Source organism: Aythya fuligula, chromosome 1 (genome assembly GCF_009819795.1).
Source record: "Aythya fuligula isolate bAytFul2 chromosome 1, bAytFul2.pri, whole genome shotgun sequence".
In the NCBI taxonomy this organism is placed as follows: domain Eukaryota; kingdom Metazoa; phylum Chordata; class Aves; order Anseriformes; family Anatidae; genus Aythya; species Aythya fuligula.
In genome coordinates this window covers 44359170-44377578 of record NC_045559.1, presented here as the reverse complement: position 1 = coordinate 44377578, position 18409 = coordinate 44359170, and the positions used below count along the sequence as shown (strand labels likewise).

At 51.2% G+C, this 18409-nt stretch overlaps 7 protein-coding genes across 7 annotated transcripts; 3 read left to right on the top strand and 4 right to left on the bottom strand.

The window, feature by feature from the left end:
- Nucleotides 1-385: 385 nt before the first annotated feature.
- Nucleotides 386-784, bottom strand: LOC116502372 (histone H2A-IV). Its single transcript, XM_032208259.1, has one exon. The coding sequence runs from the start codon at nt 773-775 to the stop codon at nt 386-388; it is 390 nt and encodes a 129-aa protein (XP_032064150.1). The 5' UTR covers nt 776-784.
- Nucleotides 495-3435, top strand: LOC116502370 (histone H3). Its single transcript, XM_032208256.1, has 2 exons — nt 495-515; nt 2843-3435. Exon 2 carries the CDS (start codon nt 2846-2848, stop codon nt 3254-3256), a length of 411 nt encoding a protein of 136 aa, XP_032064147.1. The 5' UTR covers nt 495-515; nt 2843-2845; the 3' UTR covers nt 3257-3435.
- Nucleotides 1079-1552, top strand: LOC116502362 (histone H2B 5). The gene has a single exon (XM_032208249.1). It carries the CDS (start codon nt 1116-1118, stop codon nt 1494-1496), a length of 381 nt encoding a protein of 126 aa, XP_032064140.1. The 5' UTR covers nt 1079-1115; the 3' UTR covers nt 1497-1552.
- A 352-nt stretch (nt 3436-3787) lies between the features above and the next one.
- LOC116502353 (histone H3-like) lies at nt 3788-11153 on the bottom strand. The gene is made up of 2 exons (XM_032208239.1): nt 11145-11153; nt 3788-4513 (listed from the first exon to the last, which is right to left on the bottom strand). Exons 1-2 carry the CDS (start codon nt 11151-11153, stop codon nt 4100-4102), a joined length of 423 nt encoding a protein of 140 aa, XP_032064130.1. The 3' UTR covers nt 3788-4099.
- LOC116502363 (histone H2B 5) lies at nt 5816-6425 on the bottom strand. The gene has a single exon (XM_032208250.1). It carries the CDS (start codon nt 6222-6224, stop codon nt 5844-5846), a length of 381 nt encoding a protein of 126 aa, XP_032064141.1. The 5' UTR covers nt 6225-6425; the 3' UTR covers nt 5816-5843.
- LOC116502373 (histone H2A-IV) lies at nt 6544-7028 on the top strand. The gene has a single exon (XM_032208260.1). It carries the CDS (start codon nt 6550-6552, stop codon nt 6937-6939), a length of 390 nt encoding a protein of 129 aa, XP_032064151.1. The 5' UTR covers nt 6544-6549; the 3' UTR covers nt 6940-7028.
- Nucleotides 7415-8186, bottom strand: LOC116502349 (histone H1.10-like). The gene has a single exon (XM_032208235.1). The coding sequence runs from the start codon at nt 8184-8186 to the stop codon at nt 7518-7520; it is 669 nt and encodes a 222-aa protein (XP_032064126.1). The 3' UTR covers nt 7415-7517.
- Nucleotides 11154-18409: the final 7256 nt, after the last annotated feature.

Sequence of the window (18409 nt, the reverse complement as noted above, 5' to 3'; positions counted from 1 at the left end):
CTTGATGCTACTCCAATTATCACTGCAATAATGGGGAAAGCTTTTTCCTTTTGTTTATAGAGGACTCAATTCCTTTCTTGTTCTTCAATAGTATAGCAGCCATTACTGCTTTCCCTTGCTCATTGACATACGCAACTACCAGAGAAAGAAATGAGAGTAGCAGATGAAGTAACGTTCATGTGTCACCATATATTTTAGTTCTGACAAAATTATATGTGTGGTAACAGGAAAACAAAAGCAATTCCGCATTCAAGTAAGAATTGTTACTTCTTTAAGTAATAACAAACACAAAAAATAATCCAGCTCTTTTATGATTTTGTGGGTGGCTCTTAAAAGAGCCTTTGGGTTTTGATGGGAAGAGCTTCCCAGGCACAGTTCTCGGTATTCACTTGGCCTTGGCCTTGTGGCTATCGGTCTTCTTGGGCAGCAGCACAGCCTGGATGTTGGGCAGCACCCCGCCCTGCGCGATGGTGACCTTGCCCAGCAGCTTGTTGAGCTCCTCGTCGTTGCGGATAGCCAGCTGCAGGTGGCGGGGGATGATGCGCGTCTTCTTGTTGTCGCGGGCCGCGTTGCCCGCCAGCTCCAGGATCTCGGCCGTCAGGTACTCCAGCACGGCCGCCAGGTACACCGGGGCGCCGGCGCCCACCCGCTCCGCGTAGTTGCCCTTGCGCAGCAGCCGGTGCACGCGGCCCACGGGGAACTGCAGCCCGGCCCGCGACGAGCGCGACTTGGCCTTGGCCCGCGCCTTCCCGCCCTGCTTCCCGCGCCCAGACATCGCAGCGACTGCAGCAAACACCGCACGCAGCGACCTGCCCGGGGCCGCCCCCGCCGCCTTATATTCGGCTCGGGCGGACCGCGGGCGGCAGCGCTGATTGGCTGCGAGGGCGGCAGAACGCCGGCAGCCAATGGCAGTGAGGATCCAAAGGCGTCCAATGCCGAAGTCTGGCGTTCGGTGACGACACAAAGCCAAACTTCCAGCCAATGGCGGCGCGGAGCGGTGGAGCCGCTGCTCTGCATCGCGCCCCTATAAGAGCGGCTGCGGCGAGCGGGTGCGGCACTGCGCTGCTGCGAGGAGAAGCGGAAGCGGTGCTGTTTGCTGTGAGACGGTGATCGCCATGCCCGAGCCGGCCAAGTCTGCGCCCGCCCCCAAGAAGGGCTCCAAGAAAGCCGTCACCAAGACGCAGAAGAAGGGCGACAAGAAAAGGCGCAAGAGCCGCAAGGAGAGCTACTCGATCTACGTGTACAAGGTGCTGAAGCAGGTGCACCCCGACACGGGCATCTCGTCCAAGGCCATGGGCATCATGAACTCCTTCGTCAACGACATCTTCGAGCGCATCGCCGGCGAGGCGTCGCGCCTGGCGCACTACAACAAGCGCTCGACCATCACGTCGCGGGAGATCCAGACGGCCGTGCGGCTGCTGCTGCCCGGCGAGCTGGCCAAGCACGCCGTGTCTGAGGGCACCAAGGCGGTCACCAAGTACACCAGCTCCAAGTAGAGTGATCTGTAGAAGATCCTGTTTTTAACCCAAAGGCTCTTTTAAGAGCCACCCACCTTTTCAATAAAAGAGCTGAGGCAGTAGCAATCACTTGCTAATATTTTTTTCAGACGTTACGTATTTGTAGTAACACGTAAGTCGAAAAGCTACTAGTGCAAGTTTCACGCATGGAATGTATAAGTAAGACCACTTCTCTTGTGCCTCATCAGAGATGGCCAGATAATAACTACGGCTCGTTGATGTTCCCAGGGGTGCCATAACTGCAAGTGTTTTGGAGAGGGAGTGTTGATTTCCCTCATGAAATCCTTATGAGGACTATTACCTCGTGAAGCACAAAGTGTTTAATCTTTCCCTGTGTTCACAGCAGACAAAAGGCAAAGGCTCGTGGGGCAGACAGCCTCACCGCTAGCGTTGTTGGGGGCGAGCTGGAAAGCAACCCGTTAGATTCTAGCGGTCTGATGCTCCCGTGCCGCACAGCACCGCAAGTACCCCCCCAAGCACGCTGTACCCTGCGGTCTGCTGCGCTCCCGGCCGTTTCTCTGCGCTCCCCCGCAACGGAAATCTCCGCGCTGAGGCGCCCGGGGCAGCGGAGGGAGGGGGCGGGCGGGCGGCGCTGGCGATCCCCACCGCAGTCCGACCTGAGTGAGAACTGCGCGGAGCCTCCCGGCAGGCGGCCCCGCCACGGCTCTGGGAGGGGGCGGGGCCTGGCGGCGTTAGGCGGCTCGGAGCGCGGCCCCGTTTCCCCGCGGGGAGCGGGGCCCTAAGGCGGGGGAGAGGGGGGCGGGCGGCTGTGCGGGGGCTGCAGCCAGGAAGCGTTCCCGGTGACGGAACTGAGCCTAGTTCCGCGAACTACGCCTGGGAGGGTCCTGTTATCACCCTGAACGGGCAGCGGTCGGTGAAAGAGCAGAAACAGCGATCTTACGGGCGGTGGGGCTGTGCTGCTCCCGTCCCTAGTATCCGTGTCTGCCGGCAGCGCCAGCCTCTACGCCCGCCACGCCGCTACTCGTGGGGGAGGCTCCCGCATTGCTCCTTGGGCAGCACAGCAGCCAGCGCCTAAAAGCTGCGGAGGACCGGCCCGCCCGCGGAAAGGAGCGGAGCGCTCAAGCACGGGGCTGGCCGCGGCGGGCGGGGTCAGGCGCTGCCGGCTCCGGCTCCCGGGGGGCGGGGCAGGCGGGCGGGCTTCCGGCCCCGAAGCGCGGGCTTTTCGAGCGCCCGCCTCGGCCAATGGCAGGCGGCCTCCCGCGGGCGGCCAATGGGCGGGGGCCCTCGGCTATAAATGCCGCCGCCGCCGCGCTCTCGGCACTGCTCGGTGCTGGGGGCTGAGAGAGGGCGGCGGTGACTGTTAGGCGATGGCGCGCACAAAGCAGACGGCGCGTAAGTCGACGGGCGGGAAGGCGCCCCGCAAGCAGCTGGCCACCAAGGCGGCCCGCAAGAGCGCGCCGGCTACGGGCGGCGTGAAGAAGCCGCACCGCTACCGGCCCGGCACGGTGGCGCTGCGCGAGATCCGCCGCTACCAGAAGTCGACGGAGCTGCTGATCCGCAAGCTGCCCTTCCAGCGGCTGGTGCGCGAGATCGCGCAGGACTTCAAGACCGACCTGCGCTTCCAGAGCTCGGCCGTGATGGCGCTGCAGGAGGCGAGCGAGGCCTACCTGGTGGGGCTCTTCGAGGACACCAACCTGTGCGCCATCCACGCCAAGCGCGTCACCATCATGCCCAAGGACATCCAGCTCGCCCGCCGCATCCGCGGGGAGCGTGCCTGAGGCTCCTGACCCAGCCCTTTGCACCTCCTCTGTTCTCAGCAGAGGAGGCTGCACTCAGACCCAAAGGCTCTTTTAAGAGCCACTCCATTCTCAAAAAAGGCTGTTATTACTTACGTTTAATGGTAACGTTATATTAAATCCTAAGTCCCTCAAAACACATGAGAAACTAGTTATTTCTCTAAGTTTAATTACAGTATACATATTATGAACGATAGATGCTTCCATACCAAAAGTGTTCCAACATCAGACAAACTAGATTTATCATATCGATAATTGTAAATTCTAGGAAAAAACGATGTGATAGTATTAGTACGTGTAGTCACTAGCTACCCTATGAACATGGTAATTAGCGGAACCATTACACTGTGCCTGAGGCTCCTGCCATGCCATCACCAAACCCAAAGATCCCTTTTAAGAGCCAATCCATGCACAACAAAAAGAGCTGTTGACAGTGTAAATGGTCCTGATAATTACTCTTAACACGATAATTAGTAACTATCACATCTAACATCTGTGGTGTTTTGTTTTGTGTTTTTTTTTTTTTTTTTTTTTCTCTCTACAAATCACAATAATCTAGCTAGGTTATGCCTGATTATAACGTATTTTAGAAAGCTTTTAGTATGCAGACTCCTAGTGTCCATAATGTATACTGTAATTAAACTTAGAGAAATAACTAGTTTCTCATGTGTTTTGAGGGACTTAGGATTTAATATAACGTTACCATTAAACGTAAGTAATAACAGCCTTTTTTGAGAATGGAGTGGCTCTTAAAAGAGCCTTTGGGTCTGAGTGCAGCCTCCTCTGCTGAGAACAGAGGAGGTGCAAAGGGCTGGGTCAGGAGCCTCAGGCACGCTCCCCGCGGATGCGGCGGGCGAGCTGGATGTCCTTGGGCATGATGGTGACGCGCTTGGCGTGGATGGCGCACAGGTTGGTGTCCTCGAAGAGCCCCACCAGGTAGGCCTCGCTCGCCTCCTGCAGCGCCATCACGGCCGAGCTCTGGAAGCGCAGGTCGGTCTTGAAGTCCTGCGCGATCTCGCGCACCAGCCGCTGGAAGGGCAGCTTGCGGATCAGCAGCTCCGTCGACTTCTGGTAGCGGCGGATCTCGCGCAGCGCCACCGTGCCGGGCCGGTAGCGGTGCGGCTTCTTCACGCCGCCCGTAGCCGGCGCGCTCTTGCGGGCCGCCTTGGTGGCCAGCTGCTTGCGGGGCGCCTTCCCGCCCGTCGACTTACGCGCCGTCTGCTTTGTGCGCGCCATCGCCTAACAGTCACCGCCGCCCTCTCTCAGCCCCCAGCACCGAGCAGTGCCGAGAGCGCGGCGGCGGCGGCATTTATAGCCGAGGGCCCCCGCCCATTGGCCGCCCGCGGGAGGCCGCCTGCCATTGGCCGAGGCGGGCGCTCGAAAAGCCCGCGCTTCGGGGCCGGAAGCCCGCCCGCCTGCCCCGCCCCCCGGGAGCCGGAGCCGGCAGCGCCTGACCCCGCCCGCCGCGGCCAGCCCCGTGCTTGAGCGCTCCGCTCCTTTCCGCGGGCGGGCCGGTCCTCCGCAGCTTTTAGGCGCTGGCTGCTGTGCTGCCCAAGGAGCAATGCGGGAGCCTCCCCCACGAGTAGCGGCGTGGCGGGCGTAGAGGCTGGCGCTGCCGGCAGACACGGATACTAGGGACGGGAGCAGCACAGCCCCACCGCCCGTAAGATCGCTGTTTCTGCTCTTTCACCGACCGCTGCCCGTTCAGGGTGATAACAGGACCCTCCCAGGCGTAGTTCGCGGAACTAGGCTCAGTTCCGTCACCGGGAACGCTTCCTGGCTGCAGCCCCCGCACAGCCGCCCGCCCCCCTCTCCCCCGCCTTAGGGCCCCGCTCCCCGCGGGGAAACGGGGCCGCGCTCCGAGCCGCCTAACGCCGCCAGGCCCCGCCCCCTCCCAGAGCCGTGGCGGGGCCGCCTGCCGGGAGGCTCCGCGCAGTTCTCACTCAGGTCGGACTGCGGTGGGGATCGCCAGCGCCGCCCGCCCGCCCCCTCCCTCCGCTGCCCCGGGCGCCTCAGCGCGGAGATTTCCGTTGCGGGGGAGCGCAGAGAAACGGCCGGGAGCGCAGGAGTTGGCCGCGGGGTACACCGTCCTCGGGGGGCAACAGCGCAGTGAAGCAGCCCGGATTGCTTTCCCGTTCGCTTAGGTCTACGGAAACGCCGAAGTCGTCCACTGACAAGCCTCTTGCCTGCTTTAAGCAAGATTAAACACTCGTCTTTAGCCGTCTTGCCCTTTATGTGAACGTCTGGTAGGAGGGGAGGAGAAGGGAGGAGGGGGGCGGGAAGCAAGTGTCTCCTCTCCAGAACACTTAGTGCAGGCACCGATAAGAACACCGATGATCCTGTTATTGTCTCAAACTAAACACAAGAAACAAGTGGACTTCCGTGCACGTTTAGGAGTGCGTTAAAGGTGCTATGGCATGTTTGCAACTTATACCTATTTTCAACTAGGCAATGTCTAAAGAAAAAAATATATATATTTGCAATCCACCACCACTGCCTCAGCTCTTTTATTGAAAAGGTGGGTGGCTCTTAAAAGAGCCTTTGGGTTAAAAACAGGATCCGCGGCGCTCTACTTGGAGCTGGTGTACTTGGTGACCGCCTTGGTGCCCTCAGACACGGCGTGCTTGGCCAGCTCGCCGGGCAGCAGCAGCCGCACGGCCGTCTGGATCTCCCGCGACGTGATGGTCGAGCGCTTGTTGTAGTGCGCCAGGCGCGACGCCTCGCCGGCGATGCGCTCGAAGATGTCGTTGACGAAGGAGTTCATGATGCCCATGGCCTTGGACGAGATGCCCGTGTCGGGGTGCACCTGCTTCAGCACCTTGTACACATAGATCGAGTAGCTCTCCTTGCGGCTCTTGCGCCTTTTCTTGTCGCCCTTCTTCTGCGTCTTGGTGACGGCTTTCTTGGAGCCCTTCTTGGGGGCGGGCGCAGACTTGGCCGGCTCAGGCATCGTTTGTCTGTTCCCGCACTTATTCAGAAACTGCTGAGGTGTTTCCAGCAGAGCAGTGCTCCCTTCTTATATAGTAACCGTATGCAAATTAGGGGTTCCTCGTTCCTCTGTTTCCATTGGCTGATTCGTATCCCTACTCTCATAGCTCTCCGTCTACTGTCTCCATTGGTCAGAATTCGATCCGCCTTCCCATTGGCTGCTTTCGCTGTATCTAATTCTCGGCCTATCGAATCACGCTGCTTTTACTGGGAAGGGATATAAGGCCGAGCTTCGAGGCTGCCGGCATTTCTCCACGTCTTCCGCTGGTGATCAGTCAGTCGCTGCCATGTCCGGGCGCGGGAAGCAGGGCGGGAAGGCGCGGGCCAAGGCCAAGTCGCGCTCGTCGCGGGCCGGGCTGCAGTTCCCCGTGGGCCGCGTGCACCGGCTGCTGCGCAAGGGCAACTACGCGGAGCGGGTGGGCGCCGGCGCCCCGGTGTACCTGGCGGCCGTGCTGGAGTACCTGACGGCCGAGATCCTGGAGCTGGCGGGCAACGCGGCCCGCGACAACAAGAAGACGCGCATCATCCCCCGCCACCTGCAGCTGGCCATCCGCAACGACGAGGAGCTCAACAAGCTGCTGGGCAAGGTCACCATCGCGCAGGGCGGGGTGCTGCCCAACATCCAGGCTGTGCTGCTGCCCAAGAAGACCGACAGCCACAAGGCCAAGGCCAAGTGAATACCGAGAACCGTGCCTGGGAAGCTCTTCCCATCGAAACCCAAAGGCTCTTTTCAGAGCCACCAACAGGTCCAGAAAAAGAGCTGCAATCTCATTGTTTGCAGTCAGTAAAAGCAACAGTTGTTCCACAAAGTTTTAATCGGAGCCGGAGCACTGAACCCCAGCAGCAGGGCGCAGCCCTTCCCGGCCCTGCCGCCGTTCCCCACGCCCCGTCCGGGGGCGGAGCCGCGCGACGCTCGCGGCGCTGCGGGCGCAGCTCGGCAGCCCCGGGCCGCCGCCAATCCCGGCGCTGTGCGGGTGGTTCAAAGCGCTGCTGCGGAGCTTTAACTCCCTCGCCGCTCCGTTTCTAAGCGGCAGGGGGATTTCAGGTCCGTAGAGCGTCTGGTCCGAGCCTGCTCTGCCTGTCCCCTAACTAAAACGTACGTTGTCCTCAGTATCTGCATTATCCTTCTCAGTACCTATCGTTCCCGTGGTCTATAAGAGATCGATCTCAGTGTTTCAGCTCTTTTTGGGAAAGGTTGGGTGGCTCTTAAAAGAGCCGTTGGGTTTAAGCGTCGAAGGTTTTCTTCCACAGGGGCTTATTTCTTCTTGGGTGCCTTCTTCGCCTTGGCGGCTTTCGGCTTGGCCGCCTTGGGCTTGGCAGCTTTGGGCTTCACTGCCTTTGCCTTGGCCGGGCTCTTTGCTGCCACTGCTTTTTTGGGCTTGGCAGCCTTAGTCGCCTTCTTGGGGCTCTTGGCTGCTTTCTTGGTGGCAGCGGCCGCAGGCTTCTTGACTTTCTTGGGGCTCTTCTTCACCGCTGCCTTCTTGGGCTTCTTGGCGGCACTGGCGGGCTTCTTGGCCGCCGGCTTCTTGGGCTTGGCCGCGGCTGCCCGCTTCTTGGGCGCCTTCTCCTTCACCTCGCCGGGCTTCTTGCTGAGGCGGAACGACCCCGACGCACCGATGCCCTTGGTCTGCACCAGGGTGCCCTTGCCGACGAGGCTCTTGAGCCCCAGCTTGATGCGGCTGTTGTTCTTCTCCACGTCGTAGCCGCCGGCGGCCAGCGCCTTCTTGAGCGCGGCGAGGGAGAGCCCCTTGCGCTCCTTGGAGGCGGCCACGGCCTTGGTGATCAGCTCGGTGACGCTGGGGCCCGCGGGCTTGCGCGCCTTGGAGCCGCCCGCCGCCTTCTTCGGCTTCTTGCCGGCGGCCTTGGCGGCGGGGGCCGGGGCGGCGGCGGCTGCGGGCGCTGCGGCGGGCGCGGTCTCGGCCATGTCGCGACGAGCGCGGATCGCGGTGCTGGCGGCGGCGGCGGCGCCCCCTTTATAGCAGCGCAGCGGGCGCTGATTGGTGCGGCCGCCCCGCCCCGCCCCGCCGCCGCCCGGCGCTCGGCGGCTCGGCTTGTGTTTCTTGGGCGAGAATAAAGCGGTTTTTAAATATTTTATCCCCCGCCAAGTTGCCCCTTTTCTGCCCCTGGGGGGTCGTGGGGGTGTCTGCTTTCGTCCGTCGGGGTCTCGTTCCGGGAAGAGTTGAGTTTGGGGAGAGAGGGGAGCAGAAATCCCGCGTCCTGGAACCGAGCGGTCCTTGAGAGAGCGAAAGTTTTGTTTTTCTTTGTAAATTAGGAATTATCCTTTAATGATAACGGGAGACAAGACACTCAGTGCTAAACTTCAGAGGGTCTTCTTCCCATCAGAGAAGAAAGCTAGCGTTTAGAAGCTACCTGCTTGAAATGAAAAGCTTTCAAAGAGAGTGAGGTAGCACAAGCTCCCAGAAGCCGTGCCGCAGCCTTTCTCACCGAGCGTTGTACCTCCGGCTCCTGAGAAACACTGAATTAGTGATTTTTTCCCCCGTATTTCCCGAGCTACGATTTCCAGAGCGTCCCTGTGAAGCAGTAGATAGTGTACGCTTTATTCACTTCCCAACGGGCAACTTTCTCTGCAACTCTTTGCTGTTGTTAGCGCAGCACAGGGCTCTTTAATGTTAATGTCATGAACAGGAACGCGAAGACCAAATATGAAAACGTTTGTGTCGAATCACTGAGCTTCATGTACGTCTCCGGCATAGAGAAACAAGCCACACGCTAAATAAAGCACATAGTGCTATTTCTGTGAAACATGTTGGTATGATTCAGTAACATGGACATAACTGACAAGAGATCACATCTGCGGGAGACATAAAACACCATTCTGTGCATATTTTGATGCCAAACTAAGAAGAAAAATCACAGTCTTTGCTCACTGCTCATTCTGCAGATTACAGATAAAGTCACAGCAATTTCTGTACACAAAATCTTTAACTGCAGTATACAGGGACCCAAAGCTGTTTGTCCATGCTGTGGTGACAAATGGTGACCCTATTAGCACGCATGCCTCCTTATCAGCAAAAACTTTGTATATATTTTTGTGAACCTAACAGGATTTACAACTGTATTTATCTGAAAGGTTGTCTGTTAATAGCCATTACCTTGTTTAGCACCCTGTCATTATATTGCTGTCTTTATGCCTAATGTATAAAAATTGTTCTTGTATAGTTTGTACATGGTGCTGACCAGAAATTCAACTTCATTGTTTCAACAAATTGATCACCCCTCTCATTCCTCTACAGGACAGGCAAATTAACCTCTCAGATCTCTCAGATCTTCTGGGTGACCCGTCATCTTCAGTTAATTCATACAGTCCCATTCTCAAAAAAAAAAAAAAAAAAAAAAATTGTATGCATATTTTGACCTTTTCTCCAATCCTTCTGGTAAAAATGATTTCAGGAAAATAAAAATATTCATCTCTCCCACTTATGCTTTCTACCTAACTCTTCCTCATCATCGGGGTTTCCTAGTTGAGGAGTTATTCCACAGGAAAGGAGGGTATTAGATGGAAAATCCATCACATCTGGATGTGGGCTATCCAATAGTGTTGGAAGCAGGATGGCTTATATAGTTATATTCTCTAGGAATTTTACAAGGGCAAGAGTACTTGACTGTAAGCCAGATTTACTGCACGTAGCAATAGGGGGAACAGAGAACTGACTAGTGAAATAAGTGTCGTCTCCTAACTTTTCCTGATATCATGTGTATGATTACTTCTCTTCCATCCCATCTAGGTTTGGTAAAACCCTTAGTGTTCCCTAAAAACTATTTTTGTTGCAGTGGCTGAATCTCTCAATATTCACTAACTCTTTTCACATCTCTGGTGCCGAGACTGGGGGTTGGGATGGAAACCTTTCTACCTCACAATAAAACAATTTCCCCCATTCTCTGCAAGATTTTTCTCCAGTCTGTAATTTGATATTCTCAAGACTGTTTTCCTCTGAGTATTAAAAATCTTGCACACGTGTAGTCAAATGGAACACAGCTGTCTGCCTAAATCTTATATAGCAGTGATAAACTACAGCACCAACCATCTTCAGGGGAAAAGCCTCTCGATATGTGCCAGAGCAATGCTGCAGCACCTTGATGTAGCCCTCACTCCAGTTTTAAAGTTATTGATCTCCACCAAATGTTAAATGACAATTTTAAAAATTGAAGCCATTTTTATAATTATTTTAACTGCTTCTGATTATTTGATTTTCCATTTATCTGCTTACTCCACTGTTCCCTTCCATTCTTGTTTAGAAGACAGTATATTCTCATGACCATCTCAGAAACAAGCAGCAAAGCAGTGCGTATGAGGGTGGAGGGTGCATAAGTACCAGAGAAAAATCAAGGCATACAGGGAGAGCTGAATACATGTATAGTGTCACTTCACTCGTCAGTGAATGAGAAACCACAGGGACAGTGGTTTGCCCTCCTCCCCCAAATACAGCTATTCCTTGTGTGCAGCACAAAGAAAAACCCACACGAAGTTATGCACCAAGGTTATTACTCTAGTCATGATGAGGCCTAATTAGGATACACAGAAGTAGTACACATTTCCCTGCAATGCAGACACACAAAAACAGCAGATAGGGAGGATACTTGCTATGAGAGATTCTCCCTCCCTCACCGTCACCGTTCTTATCCATTTACCATTGCAATTAGAGCAAGCTTTGCTGCCTCACATTAGAAGAGGCAACCATCAAGAAATTACAGGACCTCGGAGCTGTTGGCATGGAGAAAGATATCTGGTAAGGTAATCTGCCAGCAAATCACCCAGAATGTTGCTGCTAGTGCTATCAACGTGAGCCAGCTTAAACTGCAAAACCAGACCTGAAAGCCTTTGCAGAGCACAGCCAGCATGAAGAATATGGATTGTTGTAACCAATAACATATGCCTACTAACTCTAAAAAAATACAGTAATTCAACCCACACTTAAAGCCTGCAAGACAATAAGAAGTTGTTGCAATATTAGGGTAGTTTTCAATTTATTGCATGTCCCTTTTATGGTCACCTTGCTCTAGGTAATGAAGCATAGAGGCCACCATCAATGTCATTACTGGCCCTAGGGAGATCACCTTACAGTAACCTAGCATTTATCTGTCTACACATACTTGTGATAATTCTTCCTGACTTCTTTTTGCTCCTCTTCCTGCCCTTCCTTATGAGTTTTCCACATGCCATTAGTGTTTAAGCACACTGTGTTTGTTCTTTTTGTGTTTCCACATCTTTCCAAAACAAGTAAAGGCCACCCCCACTTTAGAGGTGGGAGAACTGGAAGTCACTTTTCCACATTTCTTAAAAATTGAATCATATTTGGATCCTCCAACTTTTGTCAGGTTCAGATTTTCTGCACTCCTGCTGTTAAGATGTTAATTCTCCACATTTCCTATCAGGAGAAAACAGTTCAGGGATGTTCATTTAATTTAATAGAGGAAAAGAAGAAGAAAAAGAAAAAGAAAGAGAAAAAGAAGAAGAAAAAGAAAAAGAAAGAGAAAAAGAAGAAGAAAAAGAAGAAGAAAAAGAAGAAGAAAAAGAAGGAAAAAGAAAAGTCAAAATGCAATTAATTTGTTTGTTTATTTTCACTTCCAATTTGTCACAAACCTCAGCTCCCTCCTGCGCTCACACAGGCCGAGTGGGGATGTCAGCCTGCAGGTGTGGTTGGCCCCATGGGGAAACACCTTGAGGGGATGTGGGCTAACAGCAGCCAGCTTCAGTTGCCAGCCTGTCCTAGATAACATTTCCATCTGCTCCAGCAAAATACAAACTGTAAAGAGACCAGTAGTAAGAGCCATTTTTTCCACCTTTTAGCTGCTGTCTGCAGAAAATGCTGCTGCAGGGCTGTGGGTTGGGTGAACACACCAAGTCCCTGATAACCACAGGTGAGAACCCGTGGGCACCCAGCCCACTCAGAGCCACATACCCGTGTCACGGGGCTGCCTCAGCCACCTCGGGCTGGCTTCCTCGAAGGCAGCTGGTCTCACACCACCGGCTGGTAAATGTTCCTCGGGTCTCACACACCCTGGGCCTCCCCTCCCAGCCTCTCCAGAGGGGAAGAGCCAGAGGCAGTGATGGTCACCAGGTCTGCCAAGGAGAGGACAACTTCTTTCAGTTGCTAGTAGCAGCCGAGCCTATTAGCTCTCCCCCCATTACTCTAGATGCTTCAGAGCTGTCTTCTGAATCCATTTCAGCTCTCTTGAGTGTTGTGACCCAAGTTTTGGTAACACAACTGCTTGGAGATGAGCACGCGCTGCGTTTAGGCAGCCCTGTAGCCTCCGCAGAAAGACCCTTCATGGTCAGCTTTGTTCCTTTTTTACCCATAGCTTTGACACTTTTCACTTCCCTTCTTCCAGCAGCCAGTGTGCCACGGTACCCAAAGCCAAGAGCAAGCCCTCAGCTCTGCGCAGAGGCCGAGGAGATGCGCTGCGCCCTGCGCGGACAGGGTCCGGCCGGCGCCTTGCTCCTGGGACAGACGCCCACCGCCCGGGGAAGGCTCCTCTCCCCGGGCTGCTGGAGGGCAGGACCCGAGGCTGATGCTCCCTGCACTTTTCCAGGAGGCCACTGGGATGCAGAGTCTGCAAAGGAAAGGAGCAGCTCGGCGCCGACGTCCAGCCGCTGAAGCGCTTTTAGCGGCTGGCATCACGGCTCCTGCACAGCCAGGGGAGCTGCGTGGGGCTGGGCAAGCGGACATCAGAGAAGAGCTGGAGGAGGAGGGATACTTCTAGTGGGTTGTTTTGCCACCTTCCTTTTGAGCATGTGGAGGGTGTCTTACGTACAGTGCTCAGTTCTGGGACCCTGAAGGCATCCATGACTCTTGTTCCTTTTACCTGTGCAAGCAACATTCTTTCCTTCTTTATTGCTGGCATGTATTCAAATGAGAAATTCCTACAACAGATGTCCTATTCAGACAAAAATGAAATTTTATCCCAGAGGACACAGGAATTTTGTCCCTTTCTTTACACAGGAAACATTCCTTTTGGCCTACTGATGTCTTTTCTTTCCCAGTAAATGTAAAGAAAAGAATGCCGTGGCCTTGAAGGCTGAATCAGTATTCCTCACATCCAGCTGCCTAGAATCAGAAGCATGAAGTACATGCAGAAATGGAAAGTCTCACCCTTCAATCTTGATGGGGCCTGGAACAACAGAATTTAAAATCACAGCCTGACCAGTGCTACAAAAGCTATGCTGGGTCACAGGGTAGCCTCAGCAAGCAAATACTCACCTGAAATTGAGGCCACCTACATTCAACATTTGGTTCTGCCCGCGAGGCAAAGAGCAAACCACCAGCTTTCTCCTTACCTTTGTTTCCCTGCATGTCAAGAAGATTTGTGCAAAGAGGCACCTTCAAAGTTCATCGAGCTCTCTAGCTGAAGATTGCTGCAGAACAGCTAGGAAGTGTGAGCAGCTTGTAGCTTCACATTGATATCAGAAGTCCTACATTCACACTGATCCAATTTTTGAGTATACATCAGGAAATGCATCAGTCTCCATATGCTTCTCAGGTCCACTTCTAACCTGAAGAGCTGCTTCAGATGTGAAAAAGTTTTTCTAAAGCTCTGACAGTCAGTAAAAATATTGCCATCTGATCTATATAGTCACTCAATCTCTCTTGTGCTGCAAAAATAAAATAATACCCCCCCAAAAAATAATAGAGGGGAGCCCTAGGACACTTCAAGAGAAGTCAGCAAGTATAAATTTAACATTATGGATTTGGATTAAAATCTAACCTAAGCATCAAGGATTTGATTTGTTCCTAAAGGCAGAGTCCACAACCAGCCTAAAAAGGCAGCTTTGTCAAATTTGGCATCTTGATTCAAGGGAGTTCAGTGGAACCATCTCTGCTCCCAGAGATGTATAAATTCAGTAGCAGTGGCTTTACCACACCTTTCAAGAACATCTGGCATAGAGCACTGGTGACAGCCACCTTCAGTTGAAATTCTCTGCCCATAAGGTGCAGCTCAGATCACATCCTGTTTCCTAGACAAGCCATATCAGTTTATCTTCTATCAGCTCTCTTTGCAGACTTCCAACCTTACTGGTCCATGTGAGACATAGGAAGAAAGCTGAAGGGGAGAAGAGAGGAGGGGAGGAGACAGGAGAACAGAGAATAAATAAATACATAAATTTTCTGATTTGTTTTGTTTTGTTTTGTTTTGTTTTATTTTTATATTATACTATAAAATATAAAAAAAATTCTTATATATTATATCATATCACATCATATTGTATTATATTATAAATTTTCATATTTACATATTTATATTTTTATTTTTAATTATTTTATTTATTATGTATATTGTGTGTATTATATATACTATATAACATTACATTATATTTCAATTTTATTTTATTTTATTTTATTTTATTTTATTTTATTTTATTTTATTTTATTTTATTTTATTTTATTTTATTTTATTTTATATTTTCTCTGTTCTCTTTTCTGTTCTGTTTTGTTCTGTCCTCCCAAAGCTGTAACAGCAGACATGGATTACGGTTATACTTAGTGGACATCAACCTCACATTGCATTAGTGTTGGTATTCACTGAAACAAAAGCTTCTCTAAACATATAACTGCATCAGCATTTTAACTTGCCATATTTTCTGCAGAGCCCATCATCTCACTGTTCACCCCCTTTTTCCGGGTCATTTAGTAGCTCTGTTTAGTAGCACAAATCCTAGTGCAGACCCCTGCAGAACTCCCTGATAACCTTTCTCTATTTAGTTCCGTGCTTTTTCCATTCTTTTATTACTTACCTCTCCACGCTAGATTTTCCCATTTACCTTGCTGCTGATTATTTTTCTTTAGGGTCTTTTCAGTGAGGCTTTGTTAAAAGCCTTTGGAAACTCAAGCCAATCATGTCAACTAGGTCACCTTTCTCCACGTACCAGATGACCCCATCAAAAAAACCTTCATGATGTTTGTGAGGCAGGACTTCCTTTTGCAAACTGAAACTTTGCTGACTTTAATGAAAAGGCTGTATTTATCCACGAGGTTGTTCTGATCCTTGTTCTAGCTCTACCAGTGTGTCTGGCACAGACAGTAGGCTTACAGATCTGGAGTCTTGTGACCTGACTGGCTCTCTGGTAGGATTTTTGCTGCTACTGTGACAGATGGAAGAATTAGTATTAGTTTTGATTTGATTTTTATTTTTTTTAAAATAGCTGCTCTTCTAATCCCTTTTTGGCCAACTCAGTTATACTCTTATATGCAATCCACTATAGTTTATGTTTTTATCTGTATTCCTTGCTCAGACACTCCTGCAGCTTTTTGTATGATGCTTTCTTACCCTTAGCCCTCCATACTGTTATCAGTGCCAGTGCCAGCATCTTCTTTCCCTTTTTCCTGTCGTTTCCCCACCATGGTCACTTCATCCATCTCCACCCACCTGTGAGAACTTAATCCTCTGAGCTGTTCCTTTGAGCTTCTTTCTAACCTGCTCAAGGTTTGCAAAGTGTCTACCATATCTACCATATCTTCCTCTAGAGCAAGGACAATGGGAACTTCCATTTTCATTCTGAATGGACTTCAACAGGATCCAACTGGCCTCTCCAAACAAGAACCAAGAAGTACTATCTGATTTTTCAAAAGTCTACGTTTGATCAAATGCTACTAGAGAGGTATACCACCCCTCCAAATCTTTGTACCTCCCAGGATGATGGCATTTTTAGAAAGCCTTTTTTTAAATTGTATGTGTTTGCACACCAAGAGGTCACTCAAACATGCCCTGCCCTTATGGCTTCTGCTAATCTTGCAGGGTGTACCTGCGGATGCAGGGAAGTACACTCTTTCCCAGGTTTCCTTTCCTCCCTCCCGTGTTGTGATCATTTGTCCAGGGTGTCAGGAAACAGGACAAATCCTTCTGGGCCAAGAACACCTGCTGACCATCCCTGTGCTATTAACAAATGGCTTTGGGGACACTGGACAGCAGAGCGCTTGGGCACAGCACACATCTCAAACAAGAGCCTGGGAGAAATGCCAAGTGCCAGTCCCCATCACAGCCTGGCTTTGTAGCAGGGCACCTTCCCCTCTTCTGGAAACGCAGGCTCACGGGCTTTATGGGAGTGGTGACTTGCTCTTGCCAGATCTCCCAGTAACAGATTTGGTCCTTGGCTTCATGAGCATAGCAGGATGTCCTTCATGCCATCCTAAACCCCCCTCTCTTCATAAATTTCCCTTCAGAGAACTTTATGTCACCAACAGCTACTCTGTCATCAGGCCTGGGGAGCATGTAATAATTTCTGATGCTGAGAAAGATACAAAAAGATCTGCCTGGCTTTCAGAAATGAAGTATTTCCCTTTCTTCCTCTGTCTAAGTACACTGGCAATAGGACTGAACATTTCTGATTATTGTTCCCAGTCCTCATGTGTTGCCGAGAGGAATCACCTCAGAGATATTTTATTTTGAGAACGGAAAATTGGAGATGTGGTGCATTACAAGCCAGTACACCTGCATAGGTAGTTTAGCTAGCTGCCATTCTCATCTCCACCTTCTCTGACCTACCTGTTCCTGTCCTGCCTGCCAGCAGGCAGCCGGTCCCTCAGCAGCAGGATTGGCAAGTCCTTGTTGGATGCACATCCAAGCATTCATTGGGTGCTATAGGTGCCCACTGGAGACTGTTTCTTACTAGGAGTCCTTCCCTATTATTTTGGATGAAACTCAAGCCCCAGAGAAATGCAACAGGGGAATCCTTCCCTTCCCAAGATGTGCTAGGGATCAGATTTCTACTTTGTTTTTCAGCCAGTTTTAGGTGTGTTGAGAAGAGCTGGAGTGGAAATGGCCAGTTCTCCCTGCAGGCTGTCAGCTTTTCATTGGGAAAGAACAGGGAATACTTAGTAAAAAATAGTTGTAACTAATCAAGCTACATGGAGCCCAGAGAAAGCCCCAAGTGCCCAAAGGCAGGAGAGTCCATACAGAAGGAGGGGAGTTCTGCTATCGAGACTGTAACTGTGTGCAGTGCCCTTCCGTGTCCTTCTCCAGAAGGACCAATAGATATACACAGGAGTATATACAGGAGTATATATAATATATAGGAGTATAAAAAATACTGCACCTATTTTTTGACCTGTTTTTTAGTAATTTCTTTCAATGTAGAATGTACCCTGCAATTTGTTTTCTAATATTGCAATGAGGATCTTGTGCTTTTTACTTCTAGGAAGGAGTCAAGCCGACCTGTTTTTCAGTGCAGTTCTTATCCAGATTTGACTCTAAATGAAACTGTCTTAATCTGGCATCTATTCAACTCTGATATAACTTGAAAGTAAAAGTCTTACTTGGGGAAAAAGTAAAATAAAAATTGGAATTGTTCATTCTGTTCAGATTCAGTCTTTTAAATCTGAATCTTAGTCTCTCAGGACCTAGAAGAAATCATTAGGACTGTGATGCAATGATATTACAGGTTACACGTTTTCTTGGCATTCCCAGTTGTTGCTCAGAAAAGTCCTTTGTTCTTCTGTATGTGTTTGGCTTGTACAAATCCTCCACTATACTAGAAGATGTGACTAACAACTTGTCACTTGTGAGCATGAGGGGGGCCATGTGCCACACACCATGCAGTGCGTAATAACCAAAGCCATGGGTAGGGAAAAAGCAGAACTCTTCTTTCCCAAATTCCACACTGCTAGAACAAGGGTCACTCTATGAAACTGGTATGTTAGCTGAAAACAAACAAAACAAAATACTTTATCTCATGAGTAACCAAGAACTTCTGGGCTTTGCTGTCACAGCAGTTGGTAGAGGCAGCTGGCATCAGCAGGGTCAAAAGGTACGGGGTAAATCTGTAGGCAAGAAGGCCCTTATCATCAAGGGAATGGTGAGGGATGTAGCACTGCACCCCTAGCCCAGGCCAGGTAGCACTGCACCCCTAGCCCAGGTGCTGGTGGGGTGCACAAGGAAGGCACTGCAGAGAGATGAGACTCCCACAAGCTGACAGAACAGCATTTTCTACTGGTGCTGTAGGACTCCAGGTGATGGGTTACAAGGACCATCTTTGGCCAAGAGTTCTCTCTGTGGGATGAGGCATTCAAAACTGGAGCATAAACCTAACAAACCTTGGGGACATTGAATGAGGTGGGAGAGGGATAAGGAATTGCGTGAACTGCTGGTCGATCTCCCAGCTGACACTACAGAAACATGACAGATACACAAAGG